This window comes from Dermacentor andersoni, chromosome 10, assembly GCF_023375885.2.
Source record: "Dermacentor andersoni chromosome 10, qqDerAnde1_hic_scaffold, whole genome shotgun sequence".
NCBI lineage: Eukaryota > Metazoa > Arthropoda > Arachnida > Ixodida > Ixodidae > Dermacentor > Dermacentor andersoni.
In genome coordinates this window covers 5,542,086-5,569,346 of record NC_092823.1, presented here as the reverse complement: position 1 = coordinate 5,569,346, position 27,261 = coordinate 5,542,086, and the positions used below count along the sequence as shown (strand labels likewise).

Below are 27,261 nucleotides of genomic sequence, written 5' to 3'. Positions count from 1 at the left end.
CGACTTTTTGCTCTGTTGTTTCTCGTTTCCGAGGATACACTGCGGCGTCCGTATATATCGTGTTCGCCTTGGTTGCTAGATATTGCTCTACACATTTTGCCCTACACGCCTACACGCCTGGCTGCATGTAGGTTTGGGTCAATATTTCTTGGCAAGGACCCTACCCTGACGGTGCTGCGGTACTCATCTGGTAGGTTTGCCGTTCTCTGTTCTTCCCTTTTTATTTCTTGATGTCCCAGCCTTTTTAGAAGCTTCCTGCCCGTGGTAGTCTGCTGGAGTCTGAGTATCTGCAACCCTAATTGTGCTTCTTTGAGCTCCTTGAACATGTTATGGAGTCCGAGGGCTAACAGCTTCTTTGTCGAGGTGTTGGCCGGCAGACGAAGAGATGTTTTGTAGGCTTTCCTTATGATGGCGTCGGCCTGGTCCCTCTCACCTTTGTTTGTGTTGTAATAGGGGAGGGAATACGTGATTCGGCTGATTACAAGGCTCCTAACCAGCTTGACCGTGTCTCCCTCCCTCGTGCCGCTTCTTTTTTGTGATACACGGGTGATCATGCGTGCCACCTGTGTTGTCGCTTGCTTGAGTAGGCTTATAATGTGTGTGCAGCATTGGTTACTCTGCACCCACATTTCCAGAATTCTGACGACTTCTTTTTCTGGTATTTTCTGTCCTTCTGGGGTGATGTTGAGTTCCTCTTCCGAGCGCTTTCCTCGTCTGACTCTCAGGAGCTCGGACTTCTCCGTCGAGCAGGCGAGGCCTCTTTCCCTGACGCATTCTTCCACGCATGTTGCTGCGGTTTGTAGACGTTCTTCTTTTTGGCTGGGCGAGCCTTGGTTGGTCTAGACGGTAATATCGTCGGCATAGATGGCATGTCGTATGCCTTCGATCCTTTCCAGCGTCCGGGCTAATCCAATCATTGCAACATTGAAGAGGATCGGTGAGATTACAGATCCCTGTGGGGTTCCTTTGTTGGGTGTGTGGAACTTGTTGGTCCGCAGGTCTCCTAATCCCACCATGGCTGTTCTGTTGGATACGAACGCTGTCACGTAGCCGTGGATTCTTCCTCCACTGTTGAGGTCATCCAGTCCCTGGAGGATGGCCGCGTGGCTAACGTTGTCAAATGCTCCTTTGACATCTAGTGCCATTATTATGTTGTCTCCGTTTTATGGGATATTGTTTAGTACCTCTTCCTTGATTTGTAATAGGACGTCTTGAGTTGATAGTTTCGTGCAGAATCCGAACATGCTGTGGGGGTACAGGTCTTCGTCTTCCATGTATTGTTGTAGCCTACTTGTCACGATTTGGTCGTACTACTTGCCAAGGCATGAAGTGAGTGATATCGGTCGCAGGTTTCCTACTTGTAGCTTCTTCCCTGGCTTGGGAATCATTACCACATCCGCATGCTTCCATTCTTCTGGCACTGTCCCCGCTTCCCAATGTGTGTTGAGGAAGTCTGTCAACTGTGTGACTGCCTCATCACTTAGGTTGCGGATTAGTGAGTTTTTAATTATTTCTGCACCTGCCACCGTGTTCCGGGTGGATGCCTTGATTGCTGCGAAGACTTCCTCCCTGGTGATGGGTCTGTCCAGGTTAGGGTTCTCTTCGCCACGGTATCTCTCCGTATATGCCTCGGGTTGATCTTGCCCGTGGCACTTTATGCGGACTTTCTCTGTTCCTTCGACTTCGTAAACCAATCTTTGGATGGCTTTGTTGCTTTCCGACTTAGTTTTGGTTGGGTCTATCAGAGCCTTGACGATACGCCAGGTCTTTGCGGTGCTAAAGGTTCCGTCTACCGTGTCGCTAAACCGTTGCCAGCTCTACCTTGCCAGTTGGGCCGCGTATTCCTCTGCCTCCTTGGTAACCACTGCAATCTTTTTCTTTAGCTTCCTGTTTAGTCGCTGCTTCTTCCACCTTTTGGTTAGCGCGCGTCTTGCCTCCAATAGCCTGAGGAGCTGCGAGTCCACCTCCAGTGTTTGCTCTGTTCTTTCCACCTCTTGGGTGTATTGCTGTTGCATGTCCTTTAGTTGTTTGCCCCAATCTTCTATGGAGGTTATCCCCCCTCCATTTGCCTGCATTCCTCGCGGAAGGTGTTCCAATCTGTTATTCTGGCTGCTCCTTTCTTGCGCTTGATGTTTTCTGCTGACACTTGCGTTCTTATTATGTAATGGTTGCTACCCAGATTCTCCAGCAGGTTCTCCCACGTGGCTTGCCTCGTTCCTCTGACGTACATCAGGTCTGGGCATGTATTGGGGCTAACACTGTTGCCTAAGCGCGGTGGTCACTGGTGCCGACGACATGATCACCTCCGCATACCAAGCACTTCGGTTGGCATTGATGTTCTTCTACTAGATTGTTTGCCCTGCACTGCCTGCAAGTAGTCGCTCCCGGCGTTGGGTAGACGTGCGAGCGAGGCCCTTGCGTGCCACACACGTAGCAAAACTGTATAGTCGGTCGACAGGGTAGGTTTTGAATTCTGCTGCGCTGAAGATGACCCATTTGGGAACGATGGAACCGTCGCAGGTGATTAACGCCATCTTCGACTTGCCCAGCATCCTTGCCGCCAGGATCTCTATGCCTTGAGTGCGTAGTCACAGCTTGGATTCCAGTGTTTCTGATGGTAGTCCCGCCGGTAGCTCGTGGATTACTGCTCGCTTTACGTCCCCAGGCATGGGCACGTAAGCGTTTACTTCGTAGTTGGTCCCGTTGAATGGGAAATGCTTTATTTTCCTGATGACGTCCGGGACTTCTTCCTTGGAAGTGCTCGCGATGACGATATTGGATCCCGGTCTGAGCCTGACCAGAAAGTCTTCTTCCTTAAATTTCCTCCCGCAGGCTTCCATCATGGCTTGCGTTGCTTGGTACAGTTTAACGTCCTTGATTTTTAGCCCCCCTCTGGGCCGGATGATAATTTTCATGTCGTCCATCGGTAGCGGTGGCAGCCTCTGCCTCGGCTGCTGCGGCACTCCCGTCGCGCCGGCTTGCATCATGCCGCCGCCAGCTGTGGCTGACGGCGCCATCTTGCCATTGTTTTCCGTGGCGTGGGGTCCCCTCGTCTTCAAGATGGCGTCGCTCTGCGTAGCAAGCTTGAAACCCTTTTTCTGGTGCCTGGAATGAGAGACCTGCCAGTTGTTTTTCTTCGTCTTGCTGCCGGCTCACCTCGCCCATGGCGTCCTGTTGCGTAATGAGCTCTTCTGTGGCTCTGGTTCCCGCCTCCTCCATGCCCGAGCACGTGGCGGCGGGAGCTTCGTCCATATCTTGAAATTCGGCCTGGTTTTGGGCTGGCCCGGCTACAATATTACCTCTCATAGGGTGTGTAGTGCCCCGAGAATCCATTTCGGTCGTTGCTTTGCCGCTCCGACTTTCTAGGCGCCCGCCCGGGTGTCGGGTTTGGCTAAACTTAGCGCGAGACTTAGCTCCCTGGCCACGTGGGACCTTCGAAGTCCGATAAAAAATCTGAAAATGGGCCTACCGGCTCAAAGGTGGTGTCCTCGTGGTCCTGATGCTTAGCTGCATTAATTCTGCCAAAAATCTTGGTGGCCTTACGAGTTTGTCCCACCAAAATCTTCGAAAATTTGCGGAGCTCATGTGGCGTGCGCCCGCTCTCGTTGGCTGCTCACAGCGCCCCCTATTTTGTGTAACTAGTTGTCCCAATTAATTTACTTTGTATATAAAGTGTGTACTTCATTTGTTATGTAGGTTTATACAATTTAAATTGGTAACGTGTGGAATTTTTTTTTCATTTTAAATGTATGTCTCCTTGTATAAAATCGAATGTATTCACTACTTTTCACTACTTCATTCACTTTTTATTTACCTATAGACTGCTTAATTTACAGTGCTGTAATAATTAATCGTTTTGTACCAATCTTGTTAACCGAGGGTCCCGCTGCAGTCGTTTGACTTTGGGACCCTTGCCTGTGTACTACTAGCAACCATCTATGTATCTTGAATGAAGAATAAACTGAAACTGAAACCAAATATTAATAAAGGCTGCCTTTGCTTGAATCTAGGCTGTGATCTCTTTTACACAAAAACTGTATGAAATTCATGGGTCAGCTTAGATTAGATGATGTCTGGGGGCAACAGCCACACTCTTAGTTTCACCTAGCATTCACAATATTCTGAACACTATATGTTGCATCATAACCTCAAAACCTGACAGCACACCATCAGATTTCAGAGGCCAAGATGGCTACAGGCATGTTGGTGTGCGCCGGTGCCTCCTCGTTAGAGAGTACGGTACACTCTGGGAAGAAATCGGTGACGAAGCGGCCAGCAATGCTGATGAATATGACGAGTAAACATTGCACACGTTTGCGACGAGTGGTGAAATCTGTAACGAAATAGAGGCAGTGGAGTAGGTCTCTTGTTTTTTCTTTGGCTTGCATTGAAAGAAATTTTTCTGCAGCCTTCCAAATTTGGGGGGATAGCTTAGATTCTAGCAAATGCAGTAATTGATGTGATGGTTGATATATTGTACTCTGGTTTTCTTGTGTTGCATATATTGTGGGCAACTTGTGCATTGTGGACTTTTGATTGCCCTGCAGGGCGCTGCTCTATGGTGGCATGCGAGAATCGAAGGAGCAGGAGGTGACGCTACAAGACACACCCCTGCGAGCCTTCCAGCTGCTTCTGCGCTACATCTACACGGGCCAGCTCAGACTGGCTGGACTGCAGGTCAGGACACCTTTGGATCTTGCCCGAGGCATGGGGCACTAGCATTATTGTCGTTATGTTAGTGGGAAATATTCAAGTTTGTGTAACCATTTATTGCGATATCCTACAAAATGCAAGCATCTCGTGGGTTATTAATTCTGCTGCGCTTGTCTGCAAACGACTTAACACTACGATTGCCATATTTTTCTAATATAAGGCAAGCTTTTTTTCCCAGAATCCTTAGCCTCGAAACCCCCCACCTTATATGCGAAGCTCACAGATTGAGCTGCTACAGTCAAACCTCGATATATTGAACACGGATATATCGAATTATTGCGTATATCGAACAATTTCTATATCACATGGAAAATCGCATGCATTTTTAATTCTTTATTTCGAACGGGGCCGGATGTAAAATGGATATATCGAAGTCCGCCGCCCCAGACCAAGTGCGCTCTGTTGACAGGAGACGAGCTTTCCCGCAACACTCATAGCGGCGGCGCGATCGGCGTACCAGACTGCTGCGTACGACAGCTGCCCACATCGGTTGCGCCGAGGGCGACATTTGAACGTAGCGGCGTACACACGCGGCGGCTTGGAGCCAGCACGGCCGCCTCGATCACGCGCGCACCTATGCGCGCACGGCGGGGCAAGCCGCCTCGATCACGTGCGTGATCGAGGCGGCCGGGGAGCCAGTTGGAGTGCTTTGTCGGTGCTGAGCCACACATCATGTGCATTGCGGACTTCGTTGGCGGTGACGACAGCACCGGAACAGTGGCGGAGTTAACAGACGTGGATATCGCGGCAGAAGTGACTGCTGAGCGGCCAAGCGAAGACGCTGCCGAGGCTGATCCAGCAAGCGCTGATGTTGCCCCGCTCCCGACTGCAACTGAGGCTGTAGCTGCTTTGGCCGTTGTACGCCGCTACTGCGGCGCAATAGAAGGCGCTGGACTGTCCCTTGTGGACCGTTTGGACTATGTTGAGGACGCCGTGGTCAAGCACGCGGTTGCCAATATGAAGCAGGCTACGCTGCTTCAGTACTTTCAGCGAACAAAATAAATACTTTGTTTGAAGCTTCATGTGAGTATCTATTGCGCCACGATTGGTTCATTGATTGATTTGCGCTAGTTTTTGACGCGTTTTCTACGTGATTTTATATATCGAATTCCGGCTATATCGAACTATTTTGCGATCACCGCGCTGTTCGATATATCGAGGTTCGACTGTATTTCAGTATGGCGGCAGCAATGCCACATTTCCGGCAATCCAGATTTTGGACAGCAGGGCAAGTTGTAGTTACTGATAAATCTTGGCAGAGGAGGCAGTCCTGTATTTTTGCACGTGTAACCCACACCAAGGATTTTAAAAATTTAGGGGTAAAGGTTATATGTGAATATCACCTTTAAAGGGACACTAAAGGTTACCAGAAAGTCAAGTTAAAGTGGTAGAGCAATGTTCTAGAACGTCTAAGGCGTCAATATAATCGCGAACAGAGCTTTAGTAACCGAGAAATTCAGGTAAATGCATGACACGATTTGAGACCCCCCAGCGACATTCCGGTACTAGCCCGATGACGAAAGCACTCCTCATAATTTGTGTTACTAATACTCAACTACTCGTATTAAAAATATCATTTCATTCGATTATAAGACGGAAGAAAATGCTACTTTTCTACGTCTATTCGATTTTAAGAAAAAATAACATTTTGACGTTACCCGTCAGTAGTATGGGTGGTCGAAAGGTTTCGTTTTCGCTCGACTCTGCGCCGCGCACGCTTTGGAGCATGCTTTGGAGTTTCAGTAGTTTCGTTATCGCGTCGTGCTGTGCGGGTTCTGCTGGCTCGCGAAACTTTCATTTGGAACAAGCAGCGAGAATGCCACGTCCATGTGATATCGTGGGAAGCCCTAGTTGCTTTCCCGCTCCGGAGAGCCGGTGTCGAGGTCGCCGTCGTAGAACGCAACGACGCCGGCTGCGCGAGCCCTCAGCAGCAGGTCGCGCTCGTCAGTGCTCAAATCGCTGAAGTTAAGCCCAGCATCGCGAGTCAATCTGTCGTTGTCAGGGTCTATTGCGACGAACGTCGAAGTTTGCGTCATAGAATGAAGTACCAGCTTATGGTCGCGTGTTTCTCCTTCCGCTAGCCACCTCACTCCCGCTTTTGCTCTGCTGTCGGCTCTGTCTTGGCTCTTTCTCTGGCCGCGCGTTTGCGTTTTTCGCAGAAAGGACGTAGCGCCGTCTGCGGACGCCGTTCTACTACAGTGTACTAGAATATTCTAGCTCACTGTAGTTCTACTCACCGATGGCGCAACGTCACTATGAGACCATGATGTCAGTACTCCTCGATCGGAGGGCGGGCGATTTGAACTGCGCTAGAGGCACGCGGACGCTTCAGAACGCATTTTCTCCTAAAGTAAGTCTCTCCTTGGCACGAAACAAGCATTTCGAGGTTTCTGGGATGGTATTTCAACAGTCCACGTTGACTTAATAGTAACCTTTAGTGTCCCTTTAAGTAGAACCTTCGTGGCAACTTGAATTTCCCCTTATGGTGTGGCTTCGTGGCATTGCCGTGCGCGCTGCTGTAAAGTCGCACCAAAAGGCGAAATTCACACTGCCCTTAACTCGCACCAATAATTCTGAAAACCAATTATTCAATGTTTAGGGCAGTCCCTGCCGAGTCTCGATAATCTGTCTGCAACTTTATATCGCTTTACATTAGTGTGCATACTTGTCTTCTTTTTCTTAGGTCCCTTAACTGGGCACCCTTGCCTTATAATCAGGACCACTTTATAATCGAATAAATACATTAATTGAATAAAAATACGGTAATAGAGGCCTTGGCTATGTAATAAGTGAGAAGAATAAGGGGATCTGAGGGGCTTGATTTATTGTTAAGCACAGTTAAACAAAGAAAACGAGACAATGAAGCCAGAGAAAGCATAGGTGAAGTAAGTTATGTTCAATTGAAAGCGTAGAAATAATGCGGAAAAGTGGATGAAAAGACGACTTGCTGCTGGTGGGAGTCGAACCCATATCCTCTGCATTACACGCACGCAATTCCAAGTACTATTGTGCATGTTGTAAATTCAGTCTGAAAATTGGTGGGAAGTGAGACACTCATTCTGTGGTCCAATAAGATGAAAATTTGCCGTGTTGCTGAAGCTTAACGGTAGCTACAGCGTGACAGACGCGGGCAAAAAGAATAGAAGGGGGCACAATACGGCGCTGACTAACAACTGAAGTTCATTGGAAGAACACATCCAGTGCATAGCATTCTACGGGTTGCAGGAGTGCGTGGTGCTGGAGGTGCTAGAGCTGGCGCACCAGTACGGCTTCCTGGAGCTGGAGTCTGGGGTTTCGGCATACCTGGAACGGGTGCTGGGTGTGCGCAACGTGTGCCGCATCTACGACCGTGCCTGCCTCTACCAGCTCGCACCCCTGGCACGAGCCTGCCGACGCTTTGCCGACCGCCATGCGCCTGCCATCCTGCTGAGCGACTCGTTCCGCCAACTCTCGCCGGTCGGTCACCCCTCCTCACTGCAGTGTCAGGCATTGAATGTGGTGGCACTTGATTGTTGGGATCATTGCTGGTGAGAAAAATGAGTGCACCTAAACGAGAACGCACACAGGAAGCGAGGTCCTTGTCCTCTCTTCCTGCGTGCATTGTATTTTTGCTGCGCTAATTTTCTTCATCAGCATTGCTATGAGAAGGCTGGTGCTTGCTTAACCCCTTCCGTGCCGGACTATTATTCCAAATTCTAACATTATATTTTCTAAATTACATTTTTGAAATCGGCATGAAAAACTCTGTCTTGGTGACAAATTTTTAATAAATTTAGCCAAAAAAAAATAAGTTTCTAAGCTCGTCTTCCCCCCTTAACACGAACGCCCACATATCTCAAATAATTTCAAATCCCAAGCTATGATCACTTCTGGACTGTTATCTGTATAACTTCTCTAACTTTGAATGGGTCATTTATTTGCTATTTTTATATAAATTCTTGTAATACTATATTTTGCTATTGAGTGATGTTGTGATACTAACCAAAGTATTAAACGAGAAGAAAGGGGTTAACCGAGGGTTCCAATATTTATTAGTCATGTCATAAGAAGCCAACAAACACTGACACCAAGGACAACATAGGAAAATTACTTGTGCTTAATAAATGCAATAAAGAAGCGGTAAAATAATGGAAATGAAAGCAGATGAAAAAACAACTTGCTGCAGGGGGGCAACGTTCCCACAACCTTTGCATTTGCACAACCTTCGCCTGTGATGCTGTACCAATTGAGCTATCGCGGCGCTATTTCCCCGTCAGCTTTCTAGGGTATTTATGTTTCCTAGTTGAACTCTGGGAGTGTTAGTCAGCGCCCCCACTCACAAACCTTGGTGGCGGATGTGGAACATCCTTTCTGCTGCAGGCGTCTCACTGAGACTAGTTGGTCTCACTGAGGCTGGTTCGTCTCACTGAGACTGGCAGTATCACGAATAATATAAATAAATAACAAAATAAAATTTGATGAAAATATGATAAATCTGTTCCCACCCTGCACTGGAGGAGGTACCTGGGCTTTTGAAAATAGAGCTATGTCCTCAAGCGTCATTTCTCCACGCTAACGAAGGTGACATGGCATGAGCCTGCGACTGCATTGGTTGTGCTCCTGGATTGTGCTGCTGTTTCTTTCTTGTAATGTTGTGTAGAAAGACATTCCTTTCCTTTTCTTTCTTTATCTTTTTCGGTACCTTCAATGCTGGTGGTGCGGGTTGCTTAGGCAAGGAGACAATGTTACTTCTCGTCACTTTTCAGACAGCAGCACACCAGACTCGCACTTTCATTGTCGGGGTGATTTCACTGCCTTAGGACTGCCGCACGACTGCTGCTAAGCCTTTTGGCCACTTCACACCAAACTGCAACTTTTGCCGCTGGGTACTGATGAAGCAGTGCTGGTTAGGCCTAGCTGCTTAGCTCCATAGCTTGCCTAGCTGCTTTGACAAGAAATACACGGTAGCGCCGAGCTTGCCACCAGTATGACTGGTCCGTGTAATCCACTTTCACGACATTATGTGCACGACCTACAATGGGCGGTTGTAAAAGCCGAACTCGGGTCCACAGGTGATCTGCTGTCAAGTACCGTGAATGCCTATCAAGTTTATTTGTGGGCTTAGTGGATGGAATGCTCATGTGTACGCAGGAAGCTCAACTGAATTCACCCAGCACAGCCTACTCTGGCAACACTGTGTGCGCATAGATGCACTCTGCAGCAATGCGCGACGCAGACAGGGCTGTGCGACAAGCAAATGTGAAACACCCTTGCGTTCTCGACCATCGCTGTATTTAAAGTAGGTGCAGTCAACATCCAATTTTTCAGACTCCCTAAGGGCCGTGAAAACATCAGAAATATTGGGCAGTTCGAAAAAAGTGAATGCACACACTACACTGCCCCCAAAGGCTCAGCTGCCACAGGCACAATCAGAACAGCCCTAAGTACACTTATTAGGCACATCAGTGCTCATACTGTGACAGGAGGATGCGGGTGCACACATGTATAATTAAAGAATACTTACTGTGGCCTGTGACAGTGTTCCCTTTCCACTCATGGTATGCTTCACTGCAAAATACTGCACACCCTTGATCCTGTAAGGTCACTGTATTGCGGTGAAGCTAACATCGGGAACCGGCATTGTGCAATGCGTGATTCCTGCTGTAATTTCTGCTCGTTCAAGCCATTGTCGAGGATGACAAAGATGGAGCCGGGCGCCATTGCTAACAATGGTGAATTCTTTCAATGAACAACACTGCACCGAACAGTATGACGCTGGTAGCAAACATCCAAGTGGCTAGGCCTAGCATTTCCATGGAAGCTACAGCGACTAGCATATTGGCATGCGAAAGTGCTGGTTCAGTGCTGGAGATAATCAAAATGGAGGTGGTGGCGGCTTCCATTGTTGCTGTTTCCGACTTAAGAAGTCTGGAAAACTGGACAGCGGAGGGTTTCAACATCCTAAATTTCAGACGTCCTTATACATTGGCTCTATAGGGTATGTGGCACGAAGGTGTCTGAATTATTGGGCACGTCTGAAAGATCAATTATTGACTGTAATATGTCAGTGAGCCACCTCACAGGGCTAAATTGAATTATCTGTTCCACTGGCATTCAGCAACAAAATTGATCTTGCTGCTGAAGTGTTCTTTTTTTTTTTAACTACCCAATTACTCGGACATTTGTGCAAAAAATCTTGAATATCAGCTGGTGACTGCAGACTGCATCATTGTCAAATTTGACACCGAGAATGATAATTTCGTATTCGCAGGCCTGAGCTTGGAAAAGAGGACAAACCAACCATGTTGCGTAGGTGATTTGTGGTCATAGCACATTACCCTAGAACAGGGGTTCTGAAACATGATGGTCCCAGGGAACCCTGCTAAACTCCATGAAGTGCCAAGGACCCCCCCCCCCACTCCTCGTAGTTTTGGGGCGAACGGTAGTTGGAGCCAGGCTATTTTGACTGTGATGTGCAGCCCACGTGGTGTAAACTGGGTGCAATCTTCATGAGCCAAGACAAGACAGCATCACAACCAAGGCATGATGAGAGAGAATGACAGTTTTCAGTGCGTATCCCATGGGGAAACATTTCATCTCAAGAGGTCCTAGAATTTGTGTGAACTCCACTTTGTGTAGAGTAAAGCCTGGTTAATTCGGATTTCACCGACCCAAAAATAATGTTCGAATTAACCAAATTTTGTATTATCGAGGGCACCAAGAAAACGATAGCCAAATGCTTACTATGTCAACACAGTTTTATTTATTGAATTAATCGGCAAATCTTGTTTCTACTTTGCAAAAAAGCAGTGTGGAAGCTGCAATTCTCATCTCGTGATTGATTAGCGCTCGCAGGCCTCACAATTCCCTTCATAGTGTGGCCGCAGCGCACGTCTTCATCTGAAACACGCTTTTCAATACTGCGCACACATCCCTATTAATTTTTCTCCAATGAGCTAGCCGCCAACAAATCGACCGTCCATCGTGATGTAGCCAGTGCTCTTCACCCTCGACAGCTTTTGCACCGAGTCAAAGCGAAACCGCTGCAGACGACCCTGCGGCCGCTATTGGCGTGATCATGGACGGCGACTTTGCAGTTTTGAAGGCAGATGGCCAACACGTGCAGCAAGTCAGGATGAAACTGCCGTTTGCTGCAACAACTGCAGACGAAGACACGGTCGCTATCGACGTGATCATGGATGGCAGCTACACAGTTTTAAAGGCAGACGATCGACCCGCGTAATGAGTCAAAACGAAACTGCTGCATGCTGCAACCGGTGCGGATGAAACCTTGGTGGCTATCGATGCGATCACGGATGGCGACTATGTAGTTATGAAGGTCTGCGACCAGCCACCAACGCGGTGCTATGTGCGTCGATAAACACTGGAATAAAGGCTTTAAAGGCACAATTAGGCATGAAGTGTTCTGGTGTTGCAGTCAGTCAGTATGCCGTACAATTCCAGCTGATGACTATGGCTATAGGGACTCCATCACTTCATTTCGGTTGGATGCTAGTGCTCTTTTAACTCTTTTGCATCAGACATTTGCAGTACTCCATGTACTAGACCCAACTGTGTTGTGCTGCTTCATTATTTCTTCTTTACTCCTCCAACGTATACGTCAGCGCTCACGCTAGTGGCACCTATCTACAAATGACAGAATGCGCATGGTGGTAAGTTTTGGCCTCCGAGATTCAAGTGCAAAAGCTTAGGTGTGCTGCCTGTTTTCGGAGGCTGGGTGGCTACAAGCTGCTGGTGGATTTATTGTGCCGCTCACATGTTTTTGTTACCCACTGTGATGTGCCTTTTGACACTCGGGCATGGGTAATGGAGGTTCCTTGTATCGAGTGCATCCCGTGTTTGCCATCTTAGCTAGCAACTTGGCAAGGGCAGAACCACACAAAAATTATCAGTGGCTTGCTGTACATTGAAGAGGGGCCTGCAGAACCCACTTTGGGAACCCATGCCTTCGAAATTTGGGGAAACTGACAGCAGCTGCACTCCTTCATACAGTTGGCAAAAGCAAGACTTGCCAGTTTGTGCCGCAGTAGGCTATATGTCACATGGGAGGAAAGAGTGTGGTGTCTTTGTGTCAGGACAACTGCTCATGCATTACAAATTAACCTACTTGGTGTCAAATTTTATTATCAATATCTCGAATGGAAGTGCTTTGAAAGAATGAAACAAAATGGGGTTGTCTTCAAATGTGATTGTTTAAGTTCTTATATAAACTTCATGCCATATATGTGAAATTTAAAAAGTTAACATTTTTATAGAACTTGCAGAAAAGCTTTACTTTCTATGACTACTACAAACATGGAGATAAATGACAGCATTGCAGCCGCCACATGAAAATTAAAAAAAAAAATCAATTTTATATATGGGAGGGGGCACATATTATACGAGCCTCTGCTGTATTACAAACATACCTTTTTGTTTCACATACTGCTCCATCTTATTGTCTTTTGCAAGGTTTGCCCACTGTAAAAGCTTCATATAATATGTGTAATTGCTTTCTTAACCCTGCTCCAAGATCCAGTGGTCCAATTTGAAGACGATCAGCTGCTGCAGCAGTGACAGGCAATGTGTCCAACGCAAGAGCATTTGAAACATATGGGTCGGTCATCTGCCGTCCTCCAGTCAGCCGAGTTGCTGTAGCGCGAAGGGTAAGCCTAGTTCGGGGTGGCATTCGTAGAAGAATGTTCATGCGCACGGATAGAACAGATGGTGAATGATAAGCGAAATGGTGGACAGGTTGGCTGACTGAACGTCTGGAAGGATGGCCGTAGGAGCTGTTGCTTCAAATTCGTAGCGCACAATGCGAGTTACATATTCCGACACTGTGGACTGCGCAGACATCGGTCGGTCCTTGCATGGTGATGTGGCGACGGTGTTAGGCAGCCGAAGGAACTGGCGGGTGATGCAGCAGCTTTTCGCTTGTTCAGAACGTTGATATTCCTTAACTATGGCATCGACCTTTGTACCGTCCTTGAATACAAGTAAATTAAACACATCATTAGCTATTCCTTTCAATATGTGTGAAATCTTGTCAGCTTTGGTCATTTTTGTGTCAGCTTTTCGACAAAGGCCCAGAATGTCCTGTATGTGCGAAATGTGTGATTCAGTGGTCATCTGGATGTTGGATCCCAGCTCCCGTTTAGTTAACTGCTGACGGCCTAAACTGCTGTTCACGGAAAGCCCTTGTCTACCAGAATAGTGGCTCACGTCTCCTGTTCGGCATTGCATGCCCTGTGCCACTCATTGAAAAGATTGAGTGCCATCCAAGTTTTCTTGTGGAGCGCATATCATAGTGGGAGGCCTTTCGCATTCTTGAAGCAGAGTGACAATCTGCTCTTGCCGATAACAAACAGCCACAGTTAGCACGAGCCATCCATATGTACAGTGAGCAAAACTGATCATTCTTCCTCCATGGCTTGCACTGCCCATTGGATTAAATTGCTTGTTTGACATCATCTGCCAAAACAGTGCCATTTCAAATTTGTAGGCAATAAATATTTCCAACGGAGTGAGACGTTACCGCATCTTCATTTGGAGATGCACACTTTCAGGGGCACGGCGCAGCATTTGATAAATTGAATATGACGGTGAACATGAGTTTGATGTAAGCTTAGTACTCCGCTATACTTTTGTAGGGGATTTTCATGAAAAGTTTACAACAGTTCAATAATGACAATAATTCTTTATATCCGAGTTTTATACAGTTGAACCCACTTATAACGAAACCAGTTTTAACAATATATCGGTTATAACAATGAAAAGCTGCTGCACTGTCAACTTGTATCTTTTCTATGGGGAAATAACCCGCTTACTACAATGTCCCCATGCTTCATTATCGGTTATAACAATGAAGTCTGGCTGCTGGGTGTCCGTGCTGAAAGGTAATGTAATGCAAAATCCTTGAAACGGATTTCCGCGTGATCGGCCGCCACCCCTACTGCCGCTGCACGCTTCTCTCCATGAGAGATGCATGCCAGCCTCATGTGCATCTTTCCCACCGGCCTTCCACCCCTCCTTACACAAATGGGCTGCGCCCATAGCTCTGCGGCGCGCCACTCTACGAAACATGAATTGACCGTGCCAACTTCGCTGACAACCCAGCCAGCGCTGCTCGCGCTGCTCCCAGATTGCTTGCTGGGCCCTCACAGTTGGTTCTTTATTCTATGGCCCTCATTATGGGCAAGTCGTTCGTGCTTGTCATTGTTCGTTGCGTCGAAGTCATTCCTGGCCACATTCTTTCTCAGTCTCATTTGACTCATCACCGAAACAGAAGATGACTGATCCACACGCTGATCATCAGTAATGCACGACGTTGCCGGTGAAAAGAAAGAATCACTGCTATATCTATAGCAGTGGTGCTTAGAAATGAAGTGCTTCTTACCGATGAGCCGATCGTCGCGAAAGTACTTGCATCGGATAGCGACAGTGATGGCCATGAAGGCAGCGCTGACGCGGTAGGGCAGGCTGCCTCAACATTGTTCCCACGGGAAGTCCTGTAGATGATTCAGTCCCTCATGGGCTTGTTTTCGCGAGGGACTTTCGGCTTCACTACATGGAGCACCTGGATGGCTTGGAGAAGGGTGTCAGCAAGCTTTGTGTGTAGCAAGCAAGGCTTGAGGGACATGCAGTTTTTTCGTGCAAGCCAGTGGTAAGTGTGTGGTGAGATGCTTGTGGCAATCACATCCAGCATTTCGTCTGGATTCCTCAAGCTCAGATGCTGTCGTAGCAACATTCCCACATTTTTTTAAAAGGCGTCTTTTGGGGCCACTAAAGCGATGCCTTGGCGGTGCTTGTACCTATGTCACTTGCCATGCGTGACCCCATCTTTGCAGCTATTATAGCAGTGCCATTCTTGAATGCCGACAGCTGCTGCTTGTTAACAACACACAATCGGAGCGTGCAGTTAAACGAGTCAACACAATCAGAAGCCAGATGGAGAAGGGTGGTAGGGCGAAGAACTGGCCTCCCCGCCATTATAGTTTTCTTGGAACAGCTACGCCATCCTCCATTTTTTTTTGTCATGCAACCCGCTTATAACAATGGAATTTTTGTGGCACTTGACTATTGTATAAGTGGGTTTGACTGTATAGTGCTATTGTTAATACAGTCGAACCCGACTATATCGAACCCGTTTACATCGAATTATTCTATATATCGAACAATTTCTGGTCACAGTATAGTTACAATGAGTATATATAGCAAAAATTACGCTTACATCGAACAAATATTGCAGTGACTCCCGATATATCGAACGTCAAGCGGCGGAAAAGTGCCCCCAGAAGTTGGCTTTCCCTCGCGGTAGCGGGGAAACCCGGCGGCGCGGCTCCATCAACCGCTCTCCCTACCGTGACCGCGCTGCCTCAGGCTGTTCAGGCGAGCCGTCGACATTCCCCCCTGTCGCGCATAGTGAAGTCTATTATCCTCCCTCTTTCTCTATCATCTTTCACTTCCCACTCCCTCTCCCCTGACAACGCTTCGCCGTGCTCCCTCACGGGTTGCAGAATCAAGCGTCCTTCCTTTCTTTAGATCGCTATCTATCGACACTCCCTAGCAAAAAAATGATCCTGGCCCGCCTACAGCGCTTGCTCAGACAGCCAATCAGACGCTCTTGTGCGCTCTTTGTGCAAGATGGCGAAAGTGCAAGTTGTCTGGCTGCTTCTCTGGTTTATCATGTTTGCGCCTTGTGGGCCTTCTCCAGCAGTGTTGCCGTGATGAAGCGGCAGAATTCGCCTTTCGTCGTGAAGATCGAAATCACAAATCGCGTTGAACGCGATGTCCCCGCAGCGTGCAAGATTCAGAAGAGCACTCTCGGCACGATTAGGGCTAAAGTGGCCAGACTCGCAACCCGGTGCCCATGGCGCCCGACGCGTACGCACGGCCGTGTACGAGGCGTTCTTCCTACATGCCGGTTTCCGCGTGCTCGGTGATGACTGCAAATTCTGATGAATGCGATGAAGCCGCTGCCGGTGTTGCCGAAGTTTGGAGCGAGCTGTCAAAATTTCAGGGACATTCGAATCAACGGTGGACGAGTTTGTGAGTGCAGATGATGGTGTCGCGACGACGGTAGATCCCGAAACAAAGACTACATCGCCGACATCGTACCGAGCACAAATGAAAGTAGGCACGTTGAGGAAAGCAACTACGGTCCTTTGCCCACATCCTCCGAAGTGATTGGTGCACTCGCATTAGTCCGGTGCTTCTGCGCGAATGCGGAAGGTTGCGGCCTCAGCTGCTCGGACTCTAGACAACGTGGGGAAGTGCGTGCGTTGCAGGCAGCGAAATTGCCCAAGCAGAAGAAAATGCAGGACTAATTTATGCGAAACTAAGCTAGTTTTGCCAATAAAGGGATTTTATAAATGGTATGTGCATTTATGACATCCAATTATTTAGCAGGCTTATATCGAATTATGCTCTATATCGAACTGATAGGCGTTTTTTTGCGAGTTCGATATAGCCGGGTTTGACTGTATTATATTTCATTATTCAAGTATCCATAGTGTAACAGTGAGTATTGATAGTACTATTGATAGTATTACAATAGTTCACTATTGGCAGTGCCATTGATATTGTTGCAATTTTTTACTAGTACAGTGAACGACTGAATTTTCGGACATGCCTGATATTTCGGACGTCTTCGCGGCACCGCCGTGAGCCCCATAGAATCACTGTATAAGGACATCTGAAGTTTCGGACGCTCGAACCCCCTGCCGTCCAATTTTCCGGACTTTTTGGCGCCACGGTAGGTCCTTTGACTCCTCGCGCAGCGCCCTTGTGAAGGAAATCGACTTGCAGCCGAAGCACATCACCGCTTTGAACCACAACTAGCCGAATCTAGCCGTCACACACCGATTTGGTCTGGCCATGCTGGCTATGTTCATTGCCGCAAATGGCTGCACTTCTGCCTCCGGCGGAGTTTCCGGAGCAGCGCTATTTCGTTTGTTTGCGCAGGCCACGTTTTGGCAAGCGTGGTGTGTGGTTGTGCTGTTGTGTCAAGTGTGCTCTGCGACGCTAGGCCTAGGTGCTTCGACGCTCGTCAGCGAACTCCACTGTTCGCAACTTGAGGTTTTCGCTTGCCTTCGATGGCCCCCACTCCATCTTTGTCGTCCTCGCCGATGGCATCGAAGCATGGAAAGCAGTACCGTACCCACAGAAATAACTTTTGAACAGTTTGTTGACGCTGACAACGAGCTCTCAACTTCTGCGCATAACTGACAGACGAGGGAATATTCCGTCAGGTTGTGGGGGATTCAGAAGACTCCGATGTTGAAAATGAGGAGCCGATGCCTGCGCCGCCTACAAGCGCCGAGTTGACGCGAGCACTGTTGACTCTTTGATCGGCATGCAGTGCTGACATGACCCTTGCTCACATCGAGGCGAATATGATCGCATGCAACCGGAACGCCGTCCAAACAACAATCAACAAGTTCTTCAAGTCACTGTAGCAATAACACTGGCTGCCCGACGATGCACATGTACATAATAAACTGGCAGTCGGCTGCATACAGAGTTTTTGAACGCCTCTTTGTATAGCACCCTCATTGATGCTTTGGCAGGGTTTCGGAAGCCTGGTATTTCGCCCTTTACCTCTAGATCCGAGAAAAAAAGAAAGAAGGTGCGTTTTTTGCATGCATTCATTTTTTCGGACTGCCTGAATTTTCGGACGTTTTTACGTTCCCTAGAGGGTCCGAAAAATCGGTCGTTGACTGTATTGCCAGAAGTATTGCGATAACTGACCATCATTATCACTCAGTTCATGTGGGGAAATGTTGCCCAGCTTATGTTGCAGTGTTTGCGTGCGGTACATCTATCAATAGTTTCTCTACTATAGATAGTTTGAAAGTGACTCAAGTACCGATAGCATCGGTAGCACCATAGATTATCTTGCATCACTAATTTGGACCTTCATGTAAGGCAGAAAGGTTACTCAGTTGTAAATTTTGTATCTGTGTTCCTTAATCAGAGTTTGGCATCGCAGAGGGGTTAAGAGGCATGAATTTGACACACCTGTTTTGTTTCTGTGTTGCTTTACACCACCCTAAGGGTCTCAAGGGCCCCTCACCAGTTCTGTATACGAGATAGCTAGAACTGATTCGTAAACATTTTAACCTTCGTGGAATGCCGCATTACCACAAACTAGGATAGCAACAACAATGCTGGTCACGACATCATATGATGCTATTAACCACAATACCATTACACAAAACAACAACATATTGGTTCTTGTCAAATAAAAGTAAATGAAATGTCCCATATTAGCGATTACATCACTGGAAACACTTGCACCAGCAAAAGTCAAGTGGGATTTAGTTGGTCACTGCAATGATCGCAATGTGTTCTTTCTGGTTAAAGGGTCCTGAACCACTCCTCGCGCTTGGTGTAAAAACACAGTCCATGGATAACATGCACTGCTGTGAACATACCAGCCAAGTTTCGCAGTCGTGTGCAGTGCGTGGAGCTCGCAAGCGGAGCCCGTAGTCACCTTTCACTCAAACGCTCGCTTTACAGCAGAAGCCTGCTGCTCACTTTTTTCTGAACACTATTTCGGAATATAGCAGATGCCCATATGTGGCTTCTAATGGCCAATAGTTGACATCAATCGAGAAGGGTGTTTGGATCAGTGCACTTCTTTCTACTGATACCTCGTATATTTATTGATGCAGTTTAATAAACAAGCTGAAGTGAGCGAAAATCTGCTTTTGAATTTAAATAATAATTAAGTACTTCCGGAAGAAGCAGACAGACTATCGTCTGTTCACGCTCGGCCACAGCCACCGGCGGAAAAATTTAACTTTGGCCACCCTGCTTATTGGTGTCGTAGCCGTCGGGTCTCGCTAATTTCAACTGCACTTAAGTGTCGTTATAACGAAGTCGAAAGGGCGTTAGATTTTGTTCGTTATAAGCATGAGTTTGTTATAGCCACTGACTAATAATTTGAGACTAATTTATTGCACACAAGCTTGCACTTACTACAGGTAAGCCATTGCCGAGGTATCAGCTCCCGTCACGGCCGAGTGGCTGCGTCCGCAGCAAATGGTAATCGTCCTTACCAATATCGCACACAGGGAGAAACTGGAATCAAACACATAAGAATTCATTTTATTGCCTTCCATGTCGATGGCACGAATGTTTCATGTTGACGGCGCAAAATAATTGGTTATGCTTCGCTGCTGTGTCTTCCTTAACTGGAGGACGGCCTTCTCGGCAGCAGCAGCTGTCTCAAGCCCATCTGCACCGTTTTCGTGGCCGCCGAAGTAGCGGTGCAGCAGGTCCACAGCGTCCAGCGCCTGGGACGATGTCGGTACGTCGTAAGCACAGGGCGGAGTGTCGTTGTCCCCTGCAGCACCTTCATCGTCACTTCCTTCGTGCTCCCAGGCAGCAAGCATAAAGTCGTCGTCTGTCAGCTCCTTCGTTGCCAGAACGTTGGCATCCATGCTCACGTAGTCGCAGAAGGTTTCACCTTCACACACGACACCGGCATCGTGGAGCACCCCCCATGACGCTAAAGCTTCATCTGATACAGCGGCACCACTGGGTAAGGCTATTCGGTCCATTGAGTCATCGGTGTCAGGGCTGCTTTCGTTCGGAGCAAATGATGCACGTCGAAAGCAGTTGGCAATGGTGCTGGCTGTCACATCCATCCATGCCGCATTAAGCATCTCTATTGCCATGTCGCGGTTCATCTCACCTCAGTCGCCGTTCAACTGCATGTTTAACACAAGTCGGTCTATCACGCGCTTCCGGTATCCAACCTTAAAAGACATTATCACGCCTTGATCAAGGGGCTGTATCCCTGCCATGCAGTTCGGGCGCAAGAACCGAAGTTCGATGTTCGTCAGCGCAGCAGTGGTGTGGTGGGCAACGCAGGTGTCCAAGAAAAGGCATATCTTGCGATTCTGCCTCTTCACCTTCTCGTCCCAGTCACGCAGCCTTCCTGCAAAAACTTCTCTTGTCATCCAGGCTTTCCGGTTTGATAAGTACGTACTGCGGTTGAAGTCGCCTCTTTCCTTTAAAGCATCATGGCGATGCGCTTTTTCCTATCACCTAAGGTGGCATCTTCTCCAATCCATCCATATTTGTACAAAGGAGCACAGTGACGCGGACCTTACTATGTTTCCCGCTGCGACAAAGCTCACCTTTTAATGATAGGGTCTTCTGTGGTAACATTTGGTAGAAGAGAGCTGTTTCGTTAGCATTAAAGGCATCCTTCTCTTCATACTTTTCAAGGAGAGGACCAACATTAGCTCTCACCCACGGCGTTGTGGTTTCTATGTCGATGGCCTGGGACTCGCCAGTGACAACCCTGCCAACGATATTGTAGCGCTTCTTAAAACGCTGCAGCCAGCCATCGTTTGCAACGCAGCTGTCGCAGCCCATGATGCAAGCAAAGTCTCTCGCTTTTCTCTGGAGCAGTGCCCCACTCACGGGCAAATTAGCAGCCCTTGCATTCAGAAACCACTTGAACAGTGCCTCTTCCACGGCTTCAAAGGCAGGAGACCGCAGCTTCTTCTGGCTACTTTTCACGCCATGTGCGACAGCGCCAGCGATGACTTCTTTGCTGCTGAGGATTGTAGATAGGGTACTCGGCGCGATGCCGAACTCCTTGGCCACTTGAGTTTTCTTCGTGCCTGAGGCAGTAGCCCTAATTATGGCTGCCTTCTGATCCAAGGCAATAACTTTCCATTTTAGCTTCAAGCTGCTGCTGCAATTCATTTCTCTGTCGTGAAACTGGCGACACAGCGGAACAGCACTGACGGACAGCGTACGGAACAACGCAAACAAAGGCGCACGGCACTCGCCTGGCAGTGCACACTGCACGCAACGGACGGAGTGGCTTGGCTGTTTGGCCAGCTTGGCTTGGCATGGAGCATTGCCGGATGATGAGGGGCCGCCGCGAGAGATTTGAACTGCCGCATCGGAGGGCCGCAACACGTCACGCAATTTAAGAAATCTATATGTTGTGTACAAAGTGGCTTGTTAGGTGCGTTTTTGGAATGAAGATTTTTTGTTATATCCGTTGATCAATGAATCTTTTTTGTTAAAACAAAATTTTAAATACATGGGTTTCTATGGGGACTTTCAAGGGGAATTACAATTTTTTCGTTATAAGCCATTTTGCTATAACGAGATTTAAGTGTAATTTTGAACACTCAGCAAGCCCCGAACCACATGAAACTTGAGGTCAGACCACATGCACGCTTACAAGCACATGCTTATTCCTAGCCACTCCTGGCTAGATGCCTTGGTATACATCGCTTCTTATTTAGCTCCTGTGCTTCAATGTGCACAAGTTGGCTGTGGCTTTTATTCGTCGGTCAAGCTGGTGCAGGACAAAGCCCATCCGCACCACGTAGCACGGACATACAGGAGCATACGAGCATGAGCACACACACTAGCCCTGTTGTGCACAAAGCAAATGGTGCCGTTCCGTGTGGCTGCCATCTGCTACATAGCATAGCTACTGCGGCTGCTGCGGGCCACGATGAGTCCACTAGCTGATCGCACTGCGGCTCGGTGAGGATAGCCACATTTGGCATGCTGTAGGTGTCAAAATCGGAAGGAGTGGCTTCTACATGAACATCCAAGATCTGTTTGGATTGCTCACCACGGTGACGTCCAGTAGTAGGCGAAGCATTGTGGGCATGTCCCACTCCGGCGTAGGTTTCGCTGCACAAGCCATTGAAAAAGGAGCAGAAGCGCTGCATAGGGGACGTTTGATTCCCAATAGCTTTGCTTCTGCTGAAAATGTGCATTGAAGTACTTTTTGCGGCAAAGTATTTCTGAAATAGTCTATTTTAACATTAACTGCATTTCTAGACTTCGATAAGAAGTGGTTCAGGGCCCCTTTTAACTCTCCGCCATCAAGTGGCACTACCAGCCCATCCGCTCACGTTTTTGTCTGTTGCAGACAGACAATTGTGGCTTCTAAGTCACGGTGCCTGGGTAACAGTGCAAATGCAGGATACAGGACTAAGTGTGTGACGAGGACATGACCAATACTTGTCCTCATTGCGTACTTTGTTCCTGTGCCTAGCATTTGCATTGCTACCCAAGCACCATGGAAAGTCACTGATTAGCCAATCCTTAAACTTATAGACTACATTGTGACGATTGTGTCTGCAATGTATTAGACTGATGTATGCTTCTAACACAGCTGAAAATTCAAGCACATCATCACTTCCGTGTTGCATGCAGTGGCCTTCGTAGCACACAGCAGCAGGAACAACTTAGGGTTCCTCAGAATGCAGGGAATGCAGGACTGCTTCTGTAGAAGCACTGCACAGCATGAAAGCTTGTACCATAGTGTATGCACACAAAGAATGTGACCTCAGGTCTTTCGTGAGTGGGGACTTAAGGTCTCTACAAGAACGATGGGGGAGGACATATTACGGTTATACTTGTCACAAACCCGAATACAGGTAAATCTAGATATAATGAATACCGTCTTTACTCGCATAGTGATAGCACTTTTTTGTCAAAAAAATTGACGCAAATCCAGGGGTGCCATCATTATGTGGGTTAAATTTCCCACAGAAAAAGAAAATTTTTAATTTTTCATCCCGCATTTGCTGCGGGATGACAAGCAGGCGGCTGCCGCTGTCAGTGCGGGACATCAAAACAAAAATGGCGGCCGGAGGAGCAAGCCGAGCCTGCCAAATGCATTTTTTTTTTCTTCTCGTGAGTACATTACCCGCATTGAAACAGTTTCTACCGTATCAGTAATGAACATTATCGTTAATATTGGCAAGTTTGCGACACTAACGTAGCCATGTCCGCTTTGAGGGGACAGAAACAGATGGGTGCGCTTAGCTGCCAGTGACATAGAAACACATGGCTGGCATGCTGCGGAAACTGCGGTATTTCTTTTCACTGCTAGCCTAATGCGGCACATTTCCACTAAGGTGAGCGAATATCTCAGCTGCGTTACAAGCATTGGCTTATGAATAGGGTACACTTCTAATGTATCAGTGTAAACGTTGCCACTATCGTTGCCGATTGCGATTTATTGCGTGCCGAGTGCAGACGAGAAGAATTGAAAGGCGCCCTTTATGTTGTTGTTGTTGACCAAGCCATTATGAAGCCTACAAATAATAAAGCCGAGGCAAGTTTGGTTGTAGCTTTTTTTTTTTCGTGGAAATGCGGAAAGTGATGAAAGGAATGAAATGGGGCATCTGCTTAAGAATGTTGGGTGTGTGCAGACTGCTTGGTATGTCTTGAAGAGTCATTTGTGTAGCATTCGACAGATGGTAAGCGCGTTCATCATTAGCTAGACTTGGGACACAACATATTGCTGTGACAAGTGCAGGGTGAGATCATTACATGGGAAAGAAGAAAAAAATCGAATTTTGACGATAAAATTCAGGGGTGTGATGTTACCCGAGTGCGATCATTGTGCGAATAAATACAGTAGGTAAAAACAACAATTTGCATTGTTATATTGAAATTTCATTGTAATAAAATTCGAACTTTAATGCAAATAAGTATTCACTGGTAGATTTTTTTTACACAGAAAGGGGCCACAGAATTTACCTAATTACCAGTGAATCGAAAAAAGCAAGTTTGAATGAGAAAACAATTCATTTTGATAAATTTGGTATCTCCTCATCGGTATCTTCTCATCGACCGGACGAATTAAGCGAAGCTAGCCACGCTGTCGCGTGCACTCCGCCCCCACAGCTGATAGCGTTATCTGCACTGGGATGATGCTATCATGAAAAGCAAGTGCAGGCAGCACGAAGTGAATGCTTCGTCTGCCTCTTGCTCCAATTGGTCATCGAAACTCGAGATTATACACTTTCAAATACTAAACGCGTGGGGAGACTGCTTACATGGTGCCATGCCGTCTTGTCTCGTCACGCCCACTCTTTGCACACACGGCAGATTACCTCTAAAGCTGCTTATGCACAACGCCGCGCTTACAGCCATGTGCAGTCACGGCCGAAGCGCATGCCAACTTACCCCTCCCCCCCATCCGCCCCTCGCGTGCACTTGATCGCATTACCGTTATCGAGCTTTCCTCCCCCTCTTTCCCTTTGCTCGCAAGAGAAGGCGGCACTCGTGAAGCCACCATCTTTCTTGTCTCACCTTTGCGCACTTTCACTCGCACCTGAGCACAAAGTGCGCAAGGCACAATAGAATCTTATGGCATTTGGACTTTATACGGAACAGGATGCGGCTCCACCTGCGCGTGATTTGCGAGGTGTGTCTGCAAGCAGCCCCTCGTAATTCAGTCATTTGCCATCTGCATCCACGGAAGTTTCCATTTATTGTGTCGGCATTCTTTTCAGGGGGAAGCGAAATTTCGTTATATTGAAATCGCATACAAACACACTTCGTTATATTGAGGTTCTAAATAGATGGTGTTTTATGGAAAAAAGGTTATGAAAAGTTAAATACCTTGTTATATGGAGAATTTTATTCTTTTGAAGTTTGTTATATCGAGGTTTAATTGTATAGCGCGAGACGTGTTCTGAGGCTGGAAATGATAAAAAACAAATGTTATATTTGTGCAACTATGCTATTTTTTTTATCCTATTCGTTACGTTACGTTAATTGTTTCACTACTACAGTTCCTGCTTTCTGTTTAATTTTATTTAATTTCTGTTTACCAACATTCCTTGCATTGCATTCTATCCTGGTGTTAACAGTGCACAACGTAGAAGGGACACGAGACGAGAAGACGACACCACAAGTGCTGACTTTCAACAGTTTATTTGAAAGAAAACCAACAATGGAAAACCAACTAGCCCAAGCTGCTATTCTAGTGAAACACATTGCATTCTATGTTACTTGGTGTTTTGTTTATTCCCTAGAAAGTTACGAGTTGCTGGTGTAGCACAACTACACACTTATTCTTTGTTTTTTCATTAGGCAGCATGCAATATCCGTGAAAAAACTTTGATGCTTCTTTATAGGTGCACCATTGAAGGCTTGATGAAAACTAATCCCAAAGGCCATGCTTTTGCCGTACTGCAGTTGCCAGCTTTTTCTTGAAAACTGCGTAAGTAAGAGGTCAAAGTGTTACGACAAGTGTTGAACGATCTGGAACATAAAATGCGATCTTGCTGCAAAATCTTAGCCAGAACAGATGATTGGTAAGGGCCAAGTGTTTGTTTATAACAGTTTTAAGGGCAGAAAGCATTTCTCTCTTCAGAGCAGGCGATGGTGTGTTGTTGACATGGGGGTCACTCTTTGTGCAGTCGGTACTGGAGGAGATGATTGGGCGCGACTCCTTCTTTGCACCCGAGGTGGACATCTTCCAGGCGGTCTGTGCCTGGGCCAGTCACAACCCCACTGTAAATCCTCGAAACATCCTGGACAAGGTGCGTGCATTGCATTGTTTTTCCTTTCTCACCTTCTGGTTTTCTTTTTCTTCCGCTATAGGGGTGTACTTACCTCACAGGTGTTGGTGTTTTAGTGCACTGTTTTGAGGCACACAAGGAAAAGTTTTTAAACTGGCGCAAAACTTTTTCGGATTGCCTTGAGCTCTTTTCACTTGTTTCTGTCATTTAGTTGTGCTGGTTCAAACTCACAATGCTAGATGTATTTGACGTGCATAAATGGTGGGACAGCTGCCAGTGTAGCTCAGTTGGTAGAGCCGCATACAGTGCTTAGAATGATATCAAAAAGAATGAAAAATCCAATCGTTATAGCCAATCATCACTATATCTGGATTACCGTAAATAAAAAGCTGCTGAACATACCTTTGTAGCCCCGAACCCAAGTTTGCCACTTGCGCTAAAGAATAATCATTGTAGTAAGTAGGCTGCGAAAAATAATATGCTTAGTTATACCTCCAAAGAGCATGTCAATCGTTAAGCATGCTGAAAGAGACCAAAATCTGCACTTGCTTTTGCGGAAGTTTCAGGTTTCCAAGCGCGGTCTGCTGCGCGAACACTTGTGGCAATCCCTTAGTGTGCACGAAATCAATGAGCGACTTTTTCGACAACAGTGCACTTTGCATGAACATTGGAGTTGGGGTCAAAGACAATCAAATCTCATCATCACTGCCACTGCTGTTGTCTCCGCCGCATAATGCTGCTGTCTGTTGTGGCTATGACCATCTCGTCGGAGATCTGTTTGCAATATCTACACTCAGAAACTCCTTCATTGAAGCACCACCTGTTTCATCATCAGTAGCAACATGCTTCCAGAGCCCGGTAATTACAGCGGCTTGCTCCACGTTGGTTTCGCCATCATGGGGGGCGTTGCCGTGGCACATTCTTCCCACCTTGCTGAAACAGTTGTTTAGCGTGGAAAGCATAGTTTTTTACTATAACACCTAGATGGAAATCTGGCGCCACCGTCTATGGGAGTTTCCTAAGGGCCGCTGTGCCGTCATGGAAATGACGGTATATGTGTCTGCGAGGCTTGTGTTGGCTGGTGTTGTACGAGGCTTCATCTAAAACGTGGGTATGGCTACACAAATAATGCATTCTTAAAGTAAAATCTTCATAAAATGTTTCCGTTCACGCGTAATACATCTTCCGGTGAGGTTTCCTCACCTACAATGCATAACCAAGCGAAGAAAAGCAAGAACAGACGACAAATTGT

At 47.2% G+C, this 27,261-nt stretch overlaps 1 protein-coding gene across 1 annotated transcript in view; it reads left to right on the top strand.

Annotated features, from left to right (window-relative positions):
• Positions 1-27,261, top strand: part of LOC126519722 (BTB/POZ domain-containing protein 9-like) — a 199,750-nt gene that overhangs the window by 29,532 nt on the left and 142,957 nt on the right. Inside the window, exons 3-5 of the mRNA XM_055065337.2 lie at positions 4,548-4,677; positions 7,939-8,169; positions 25,908-26,030. Of these exons, the coding sequence (XP_054921312.1) occupies positions 4,548-4,677; positions 7,939-8,169; positions 25,908-26,030 (484 nt within the window). The remainder of the gene's footprint in view (positions 1-4,547; positions 4,678-7,938; positions 8,170-25,907; positions 26,031-27,261) is intronic.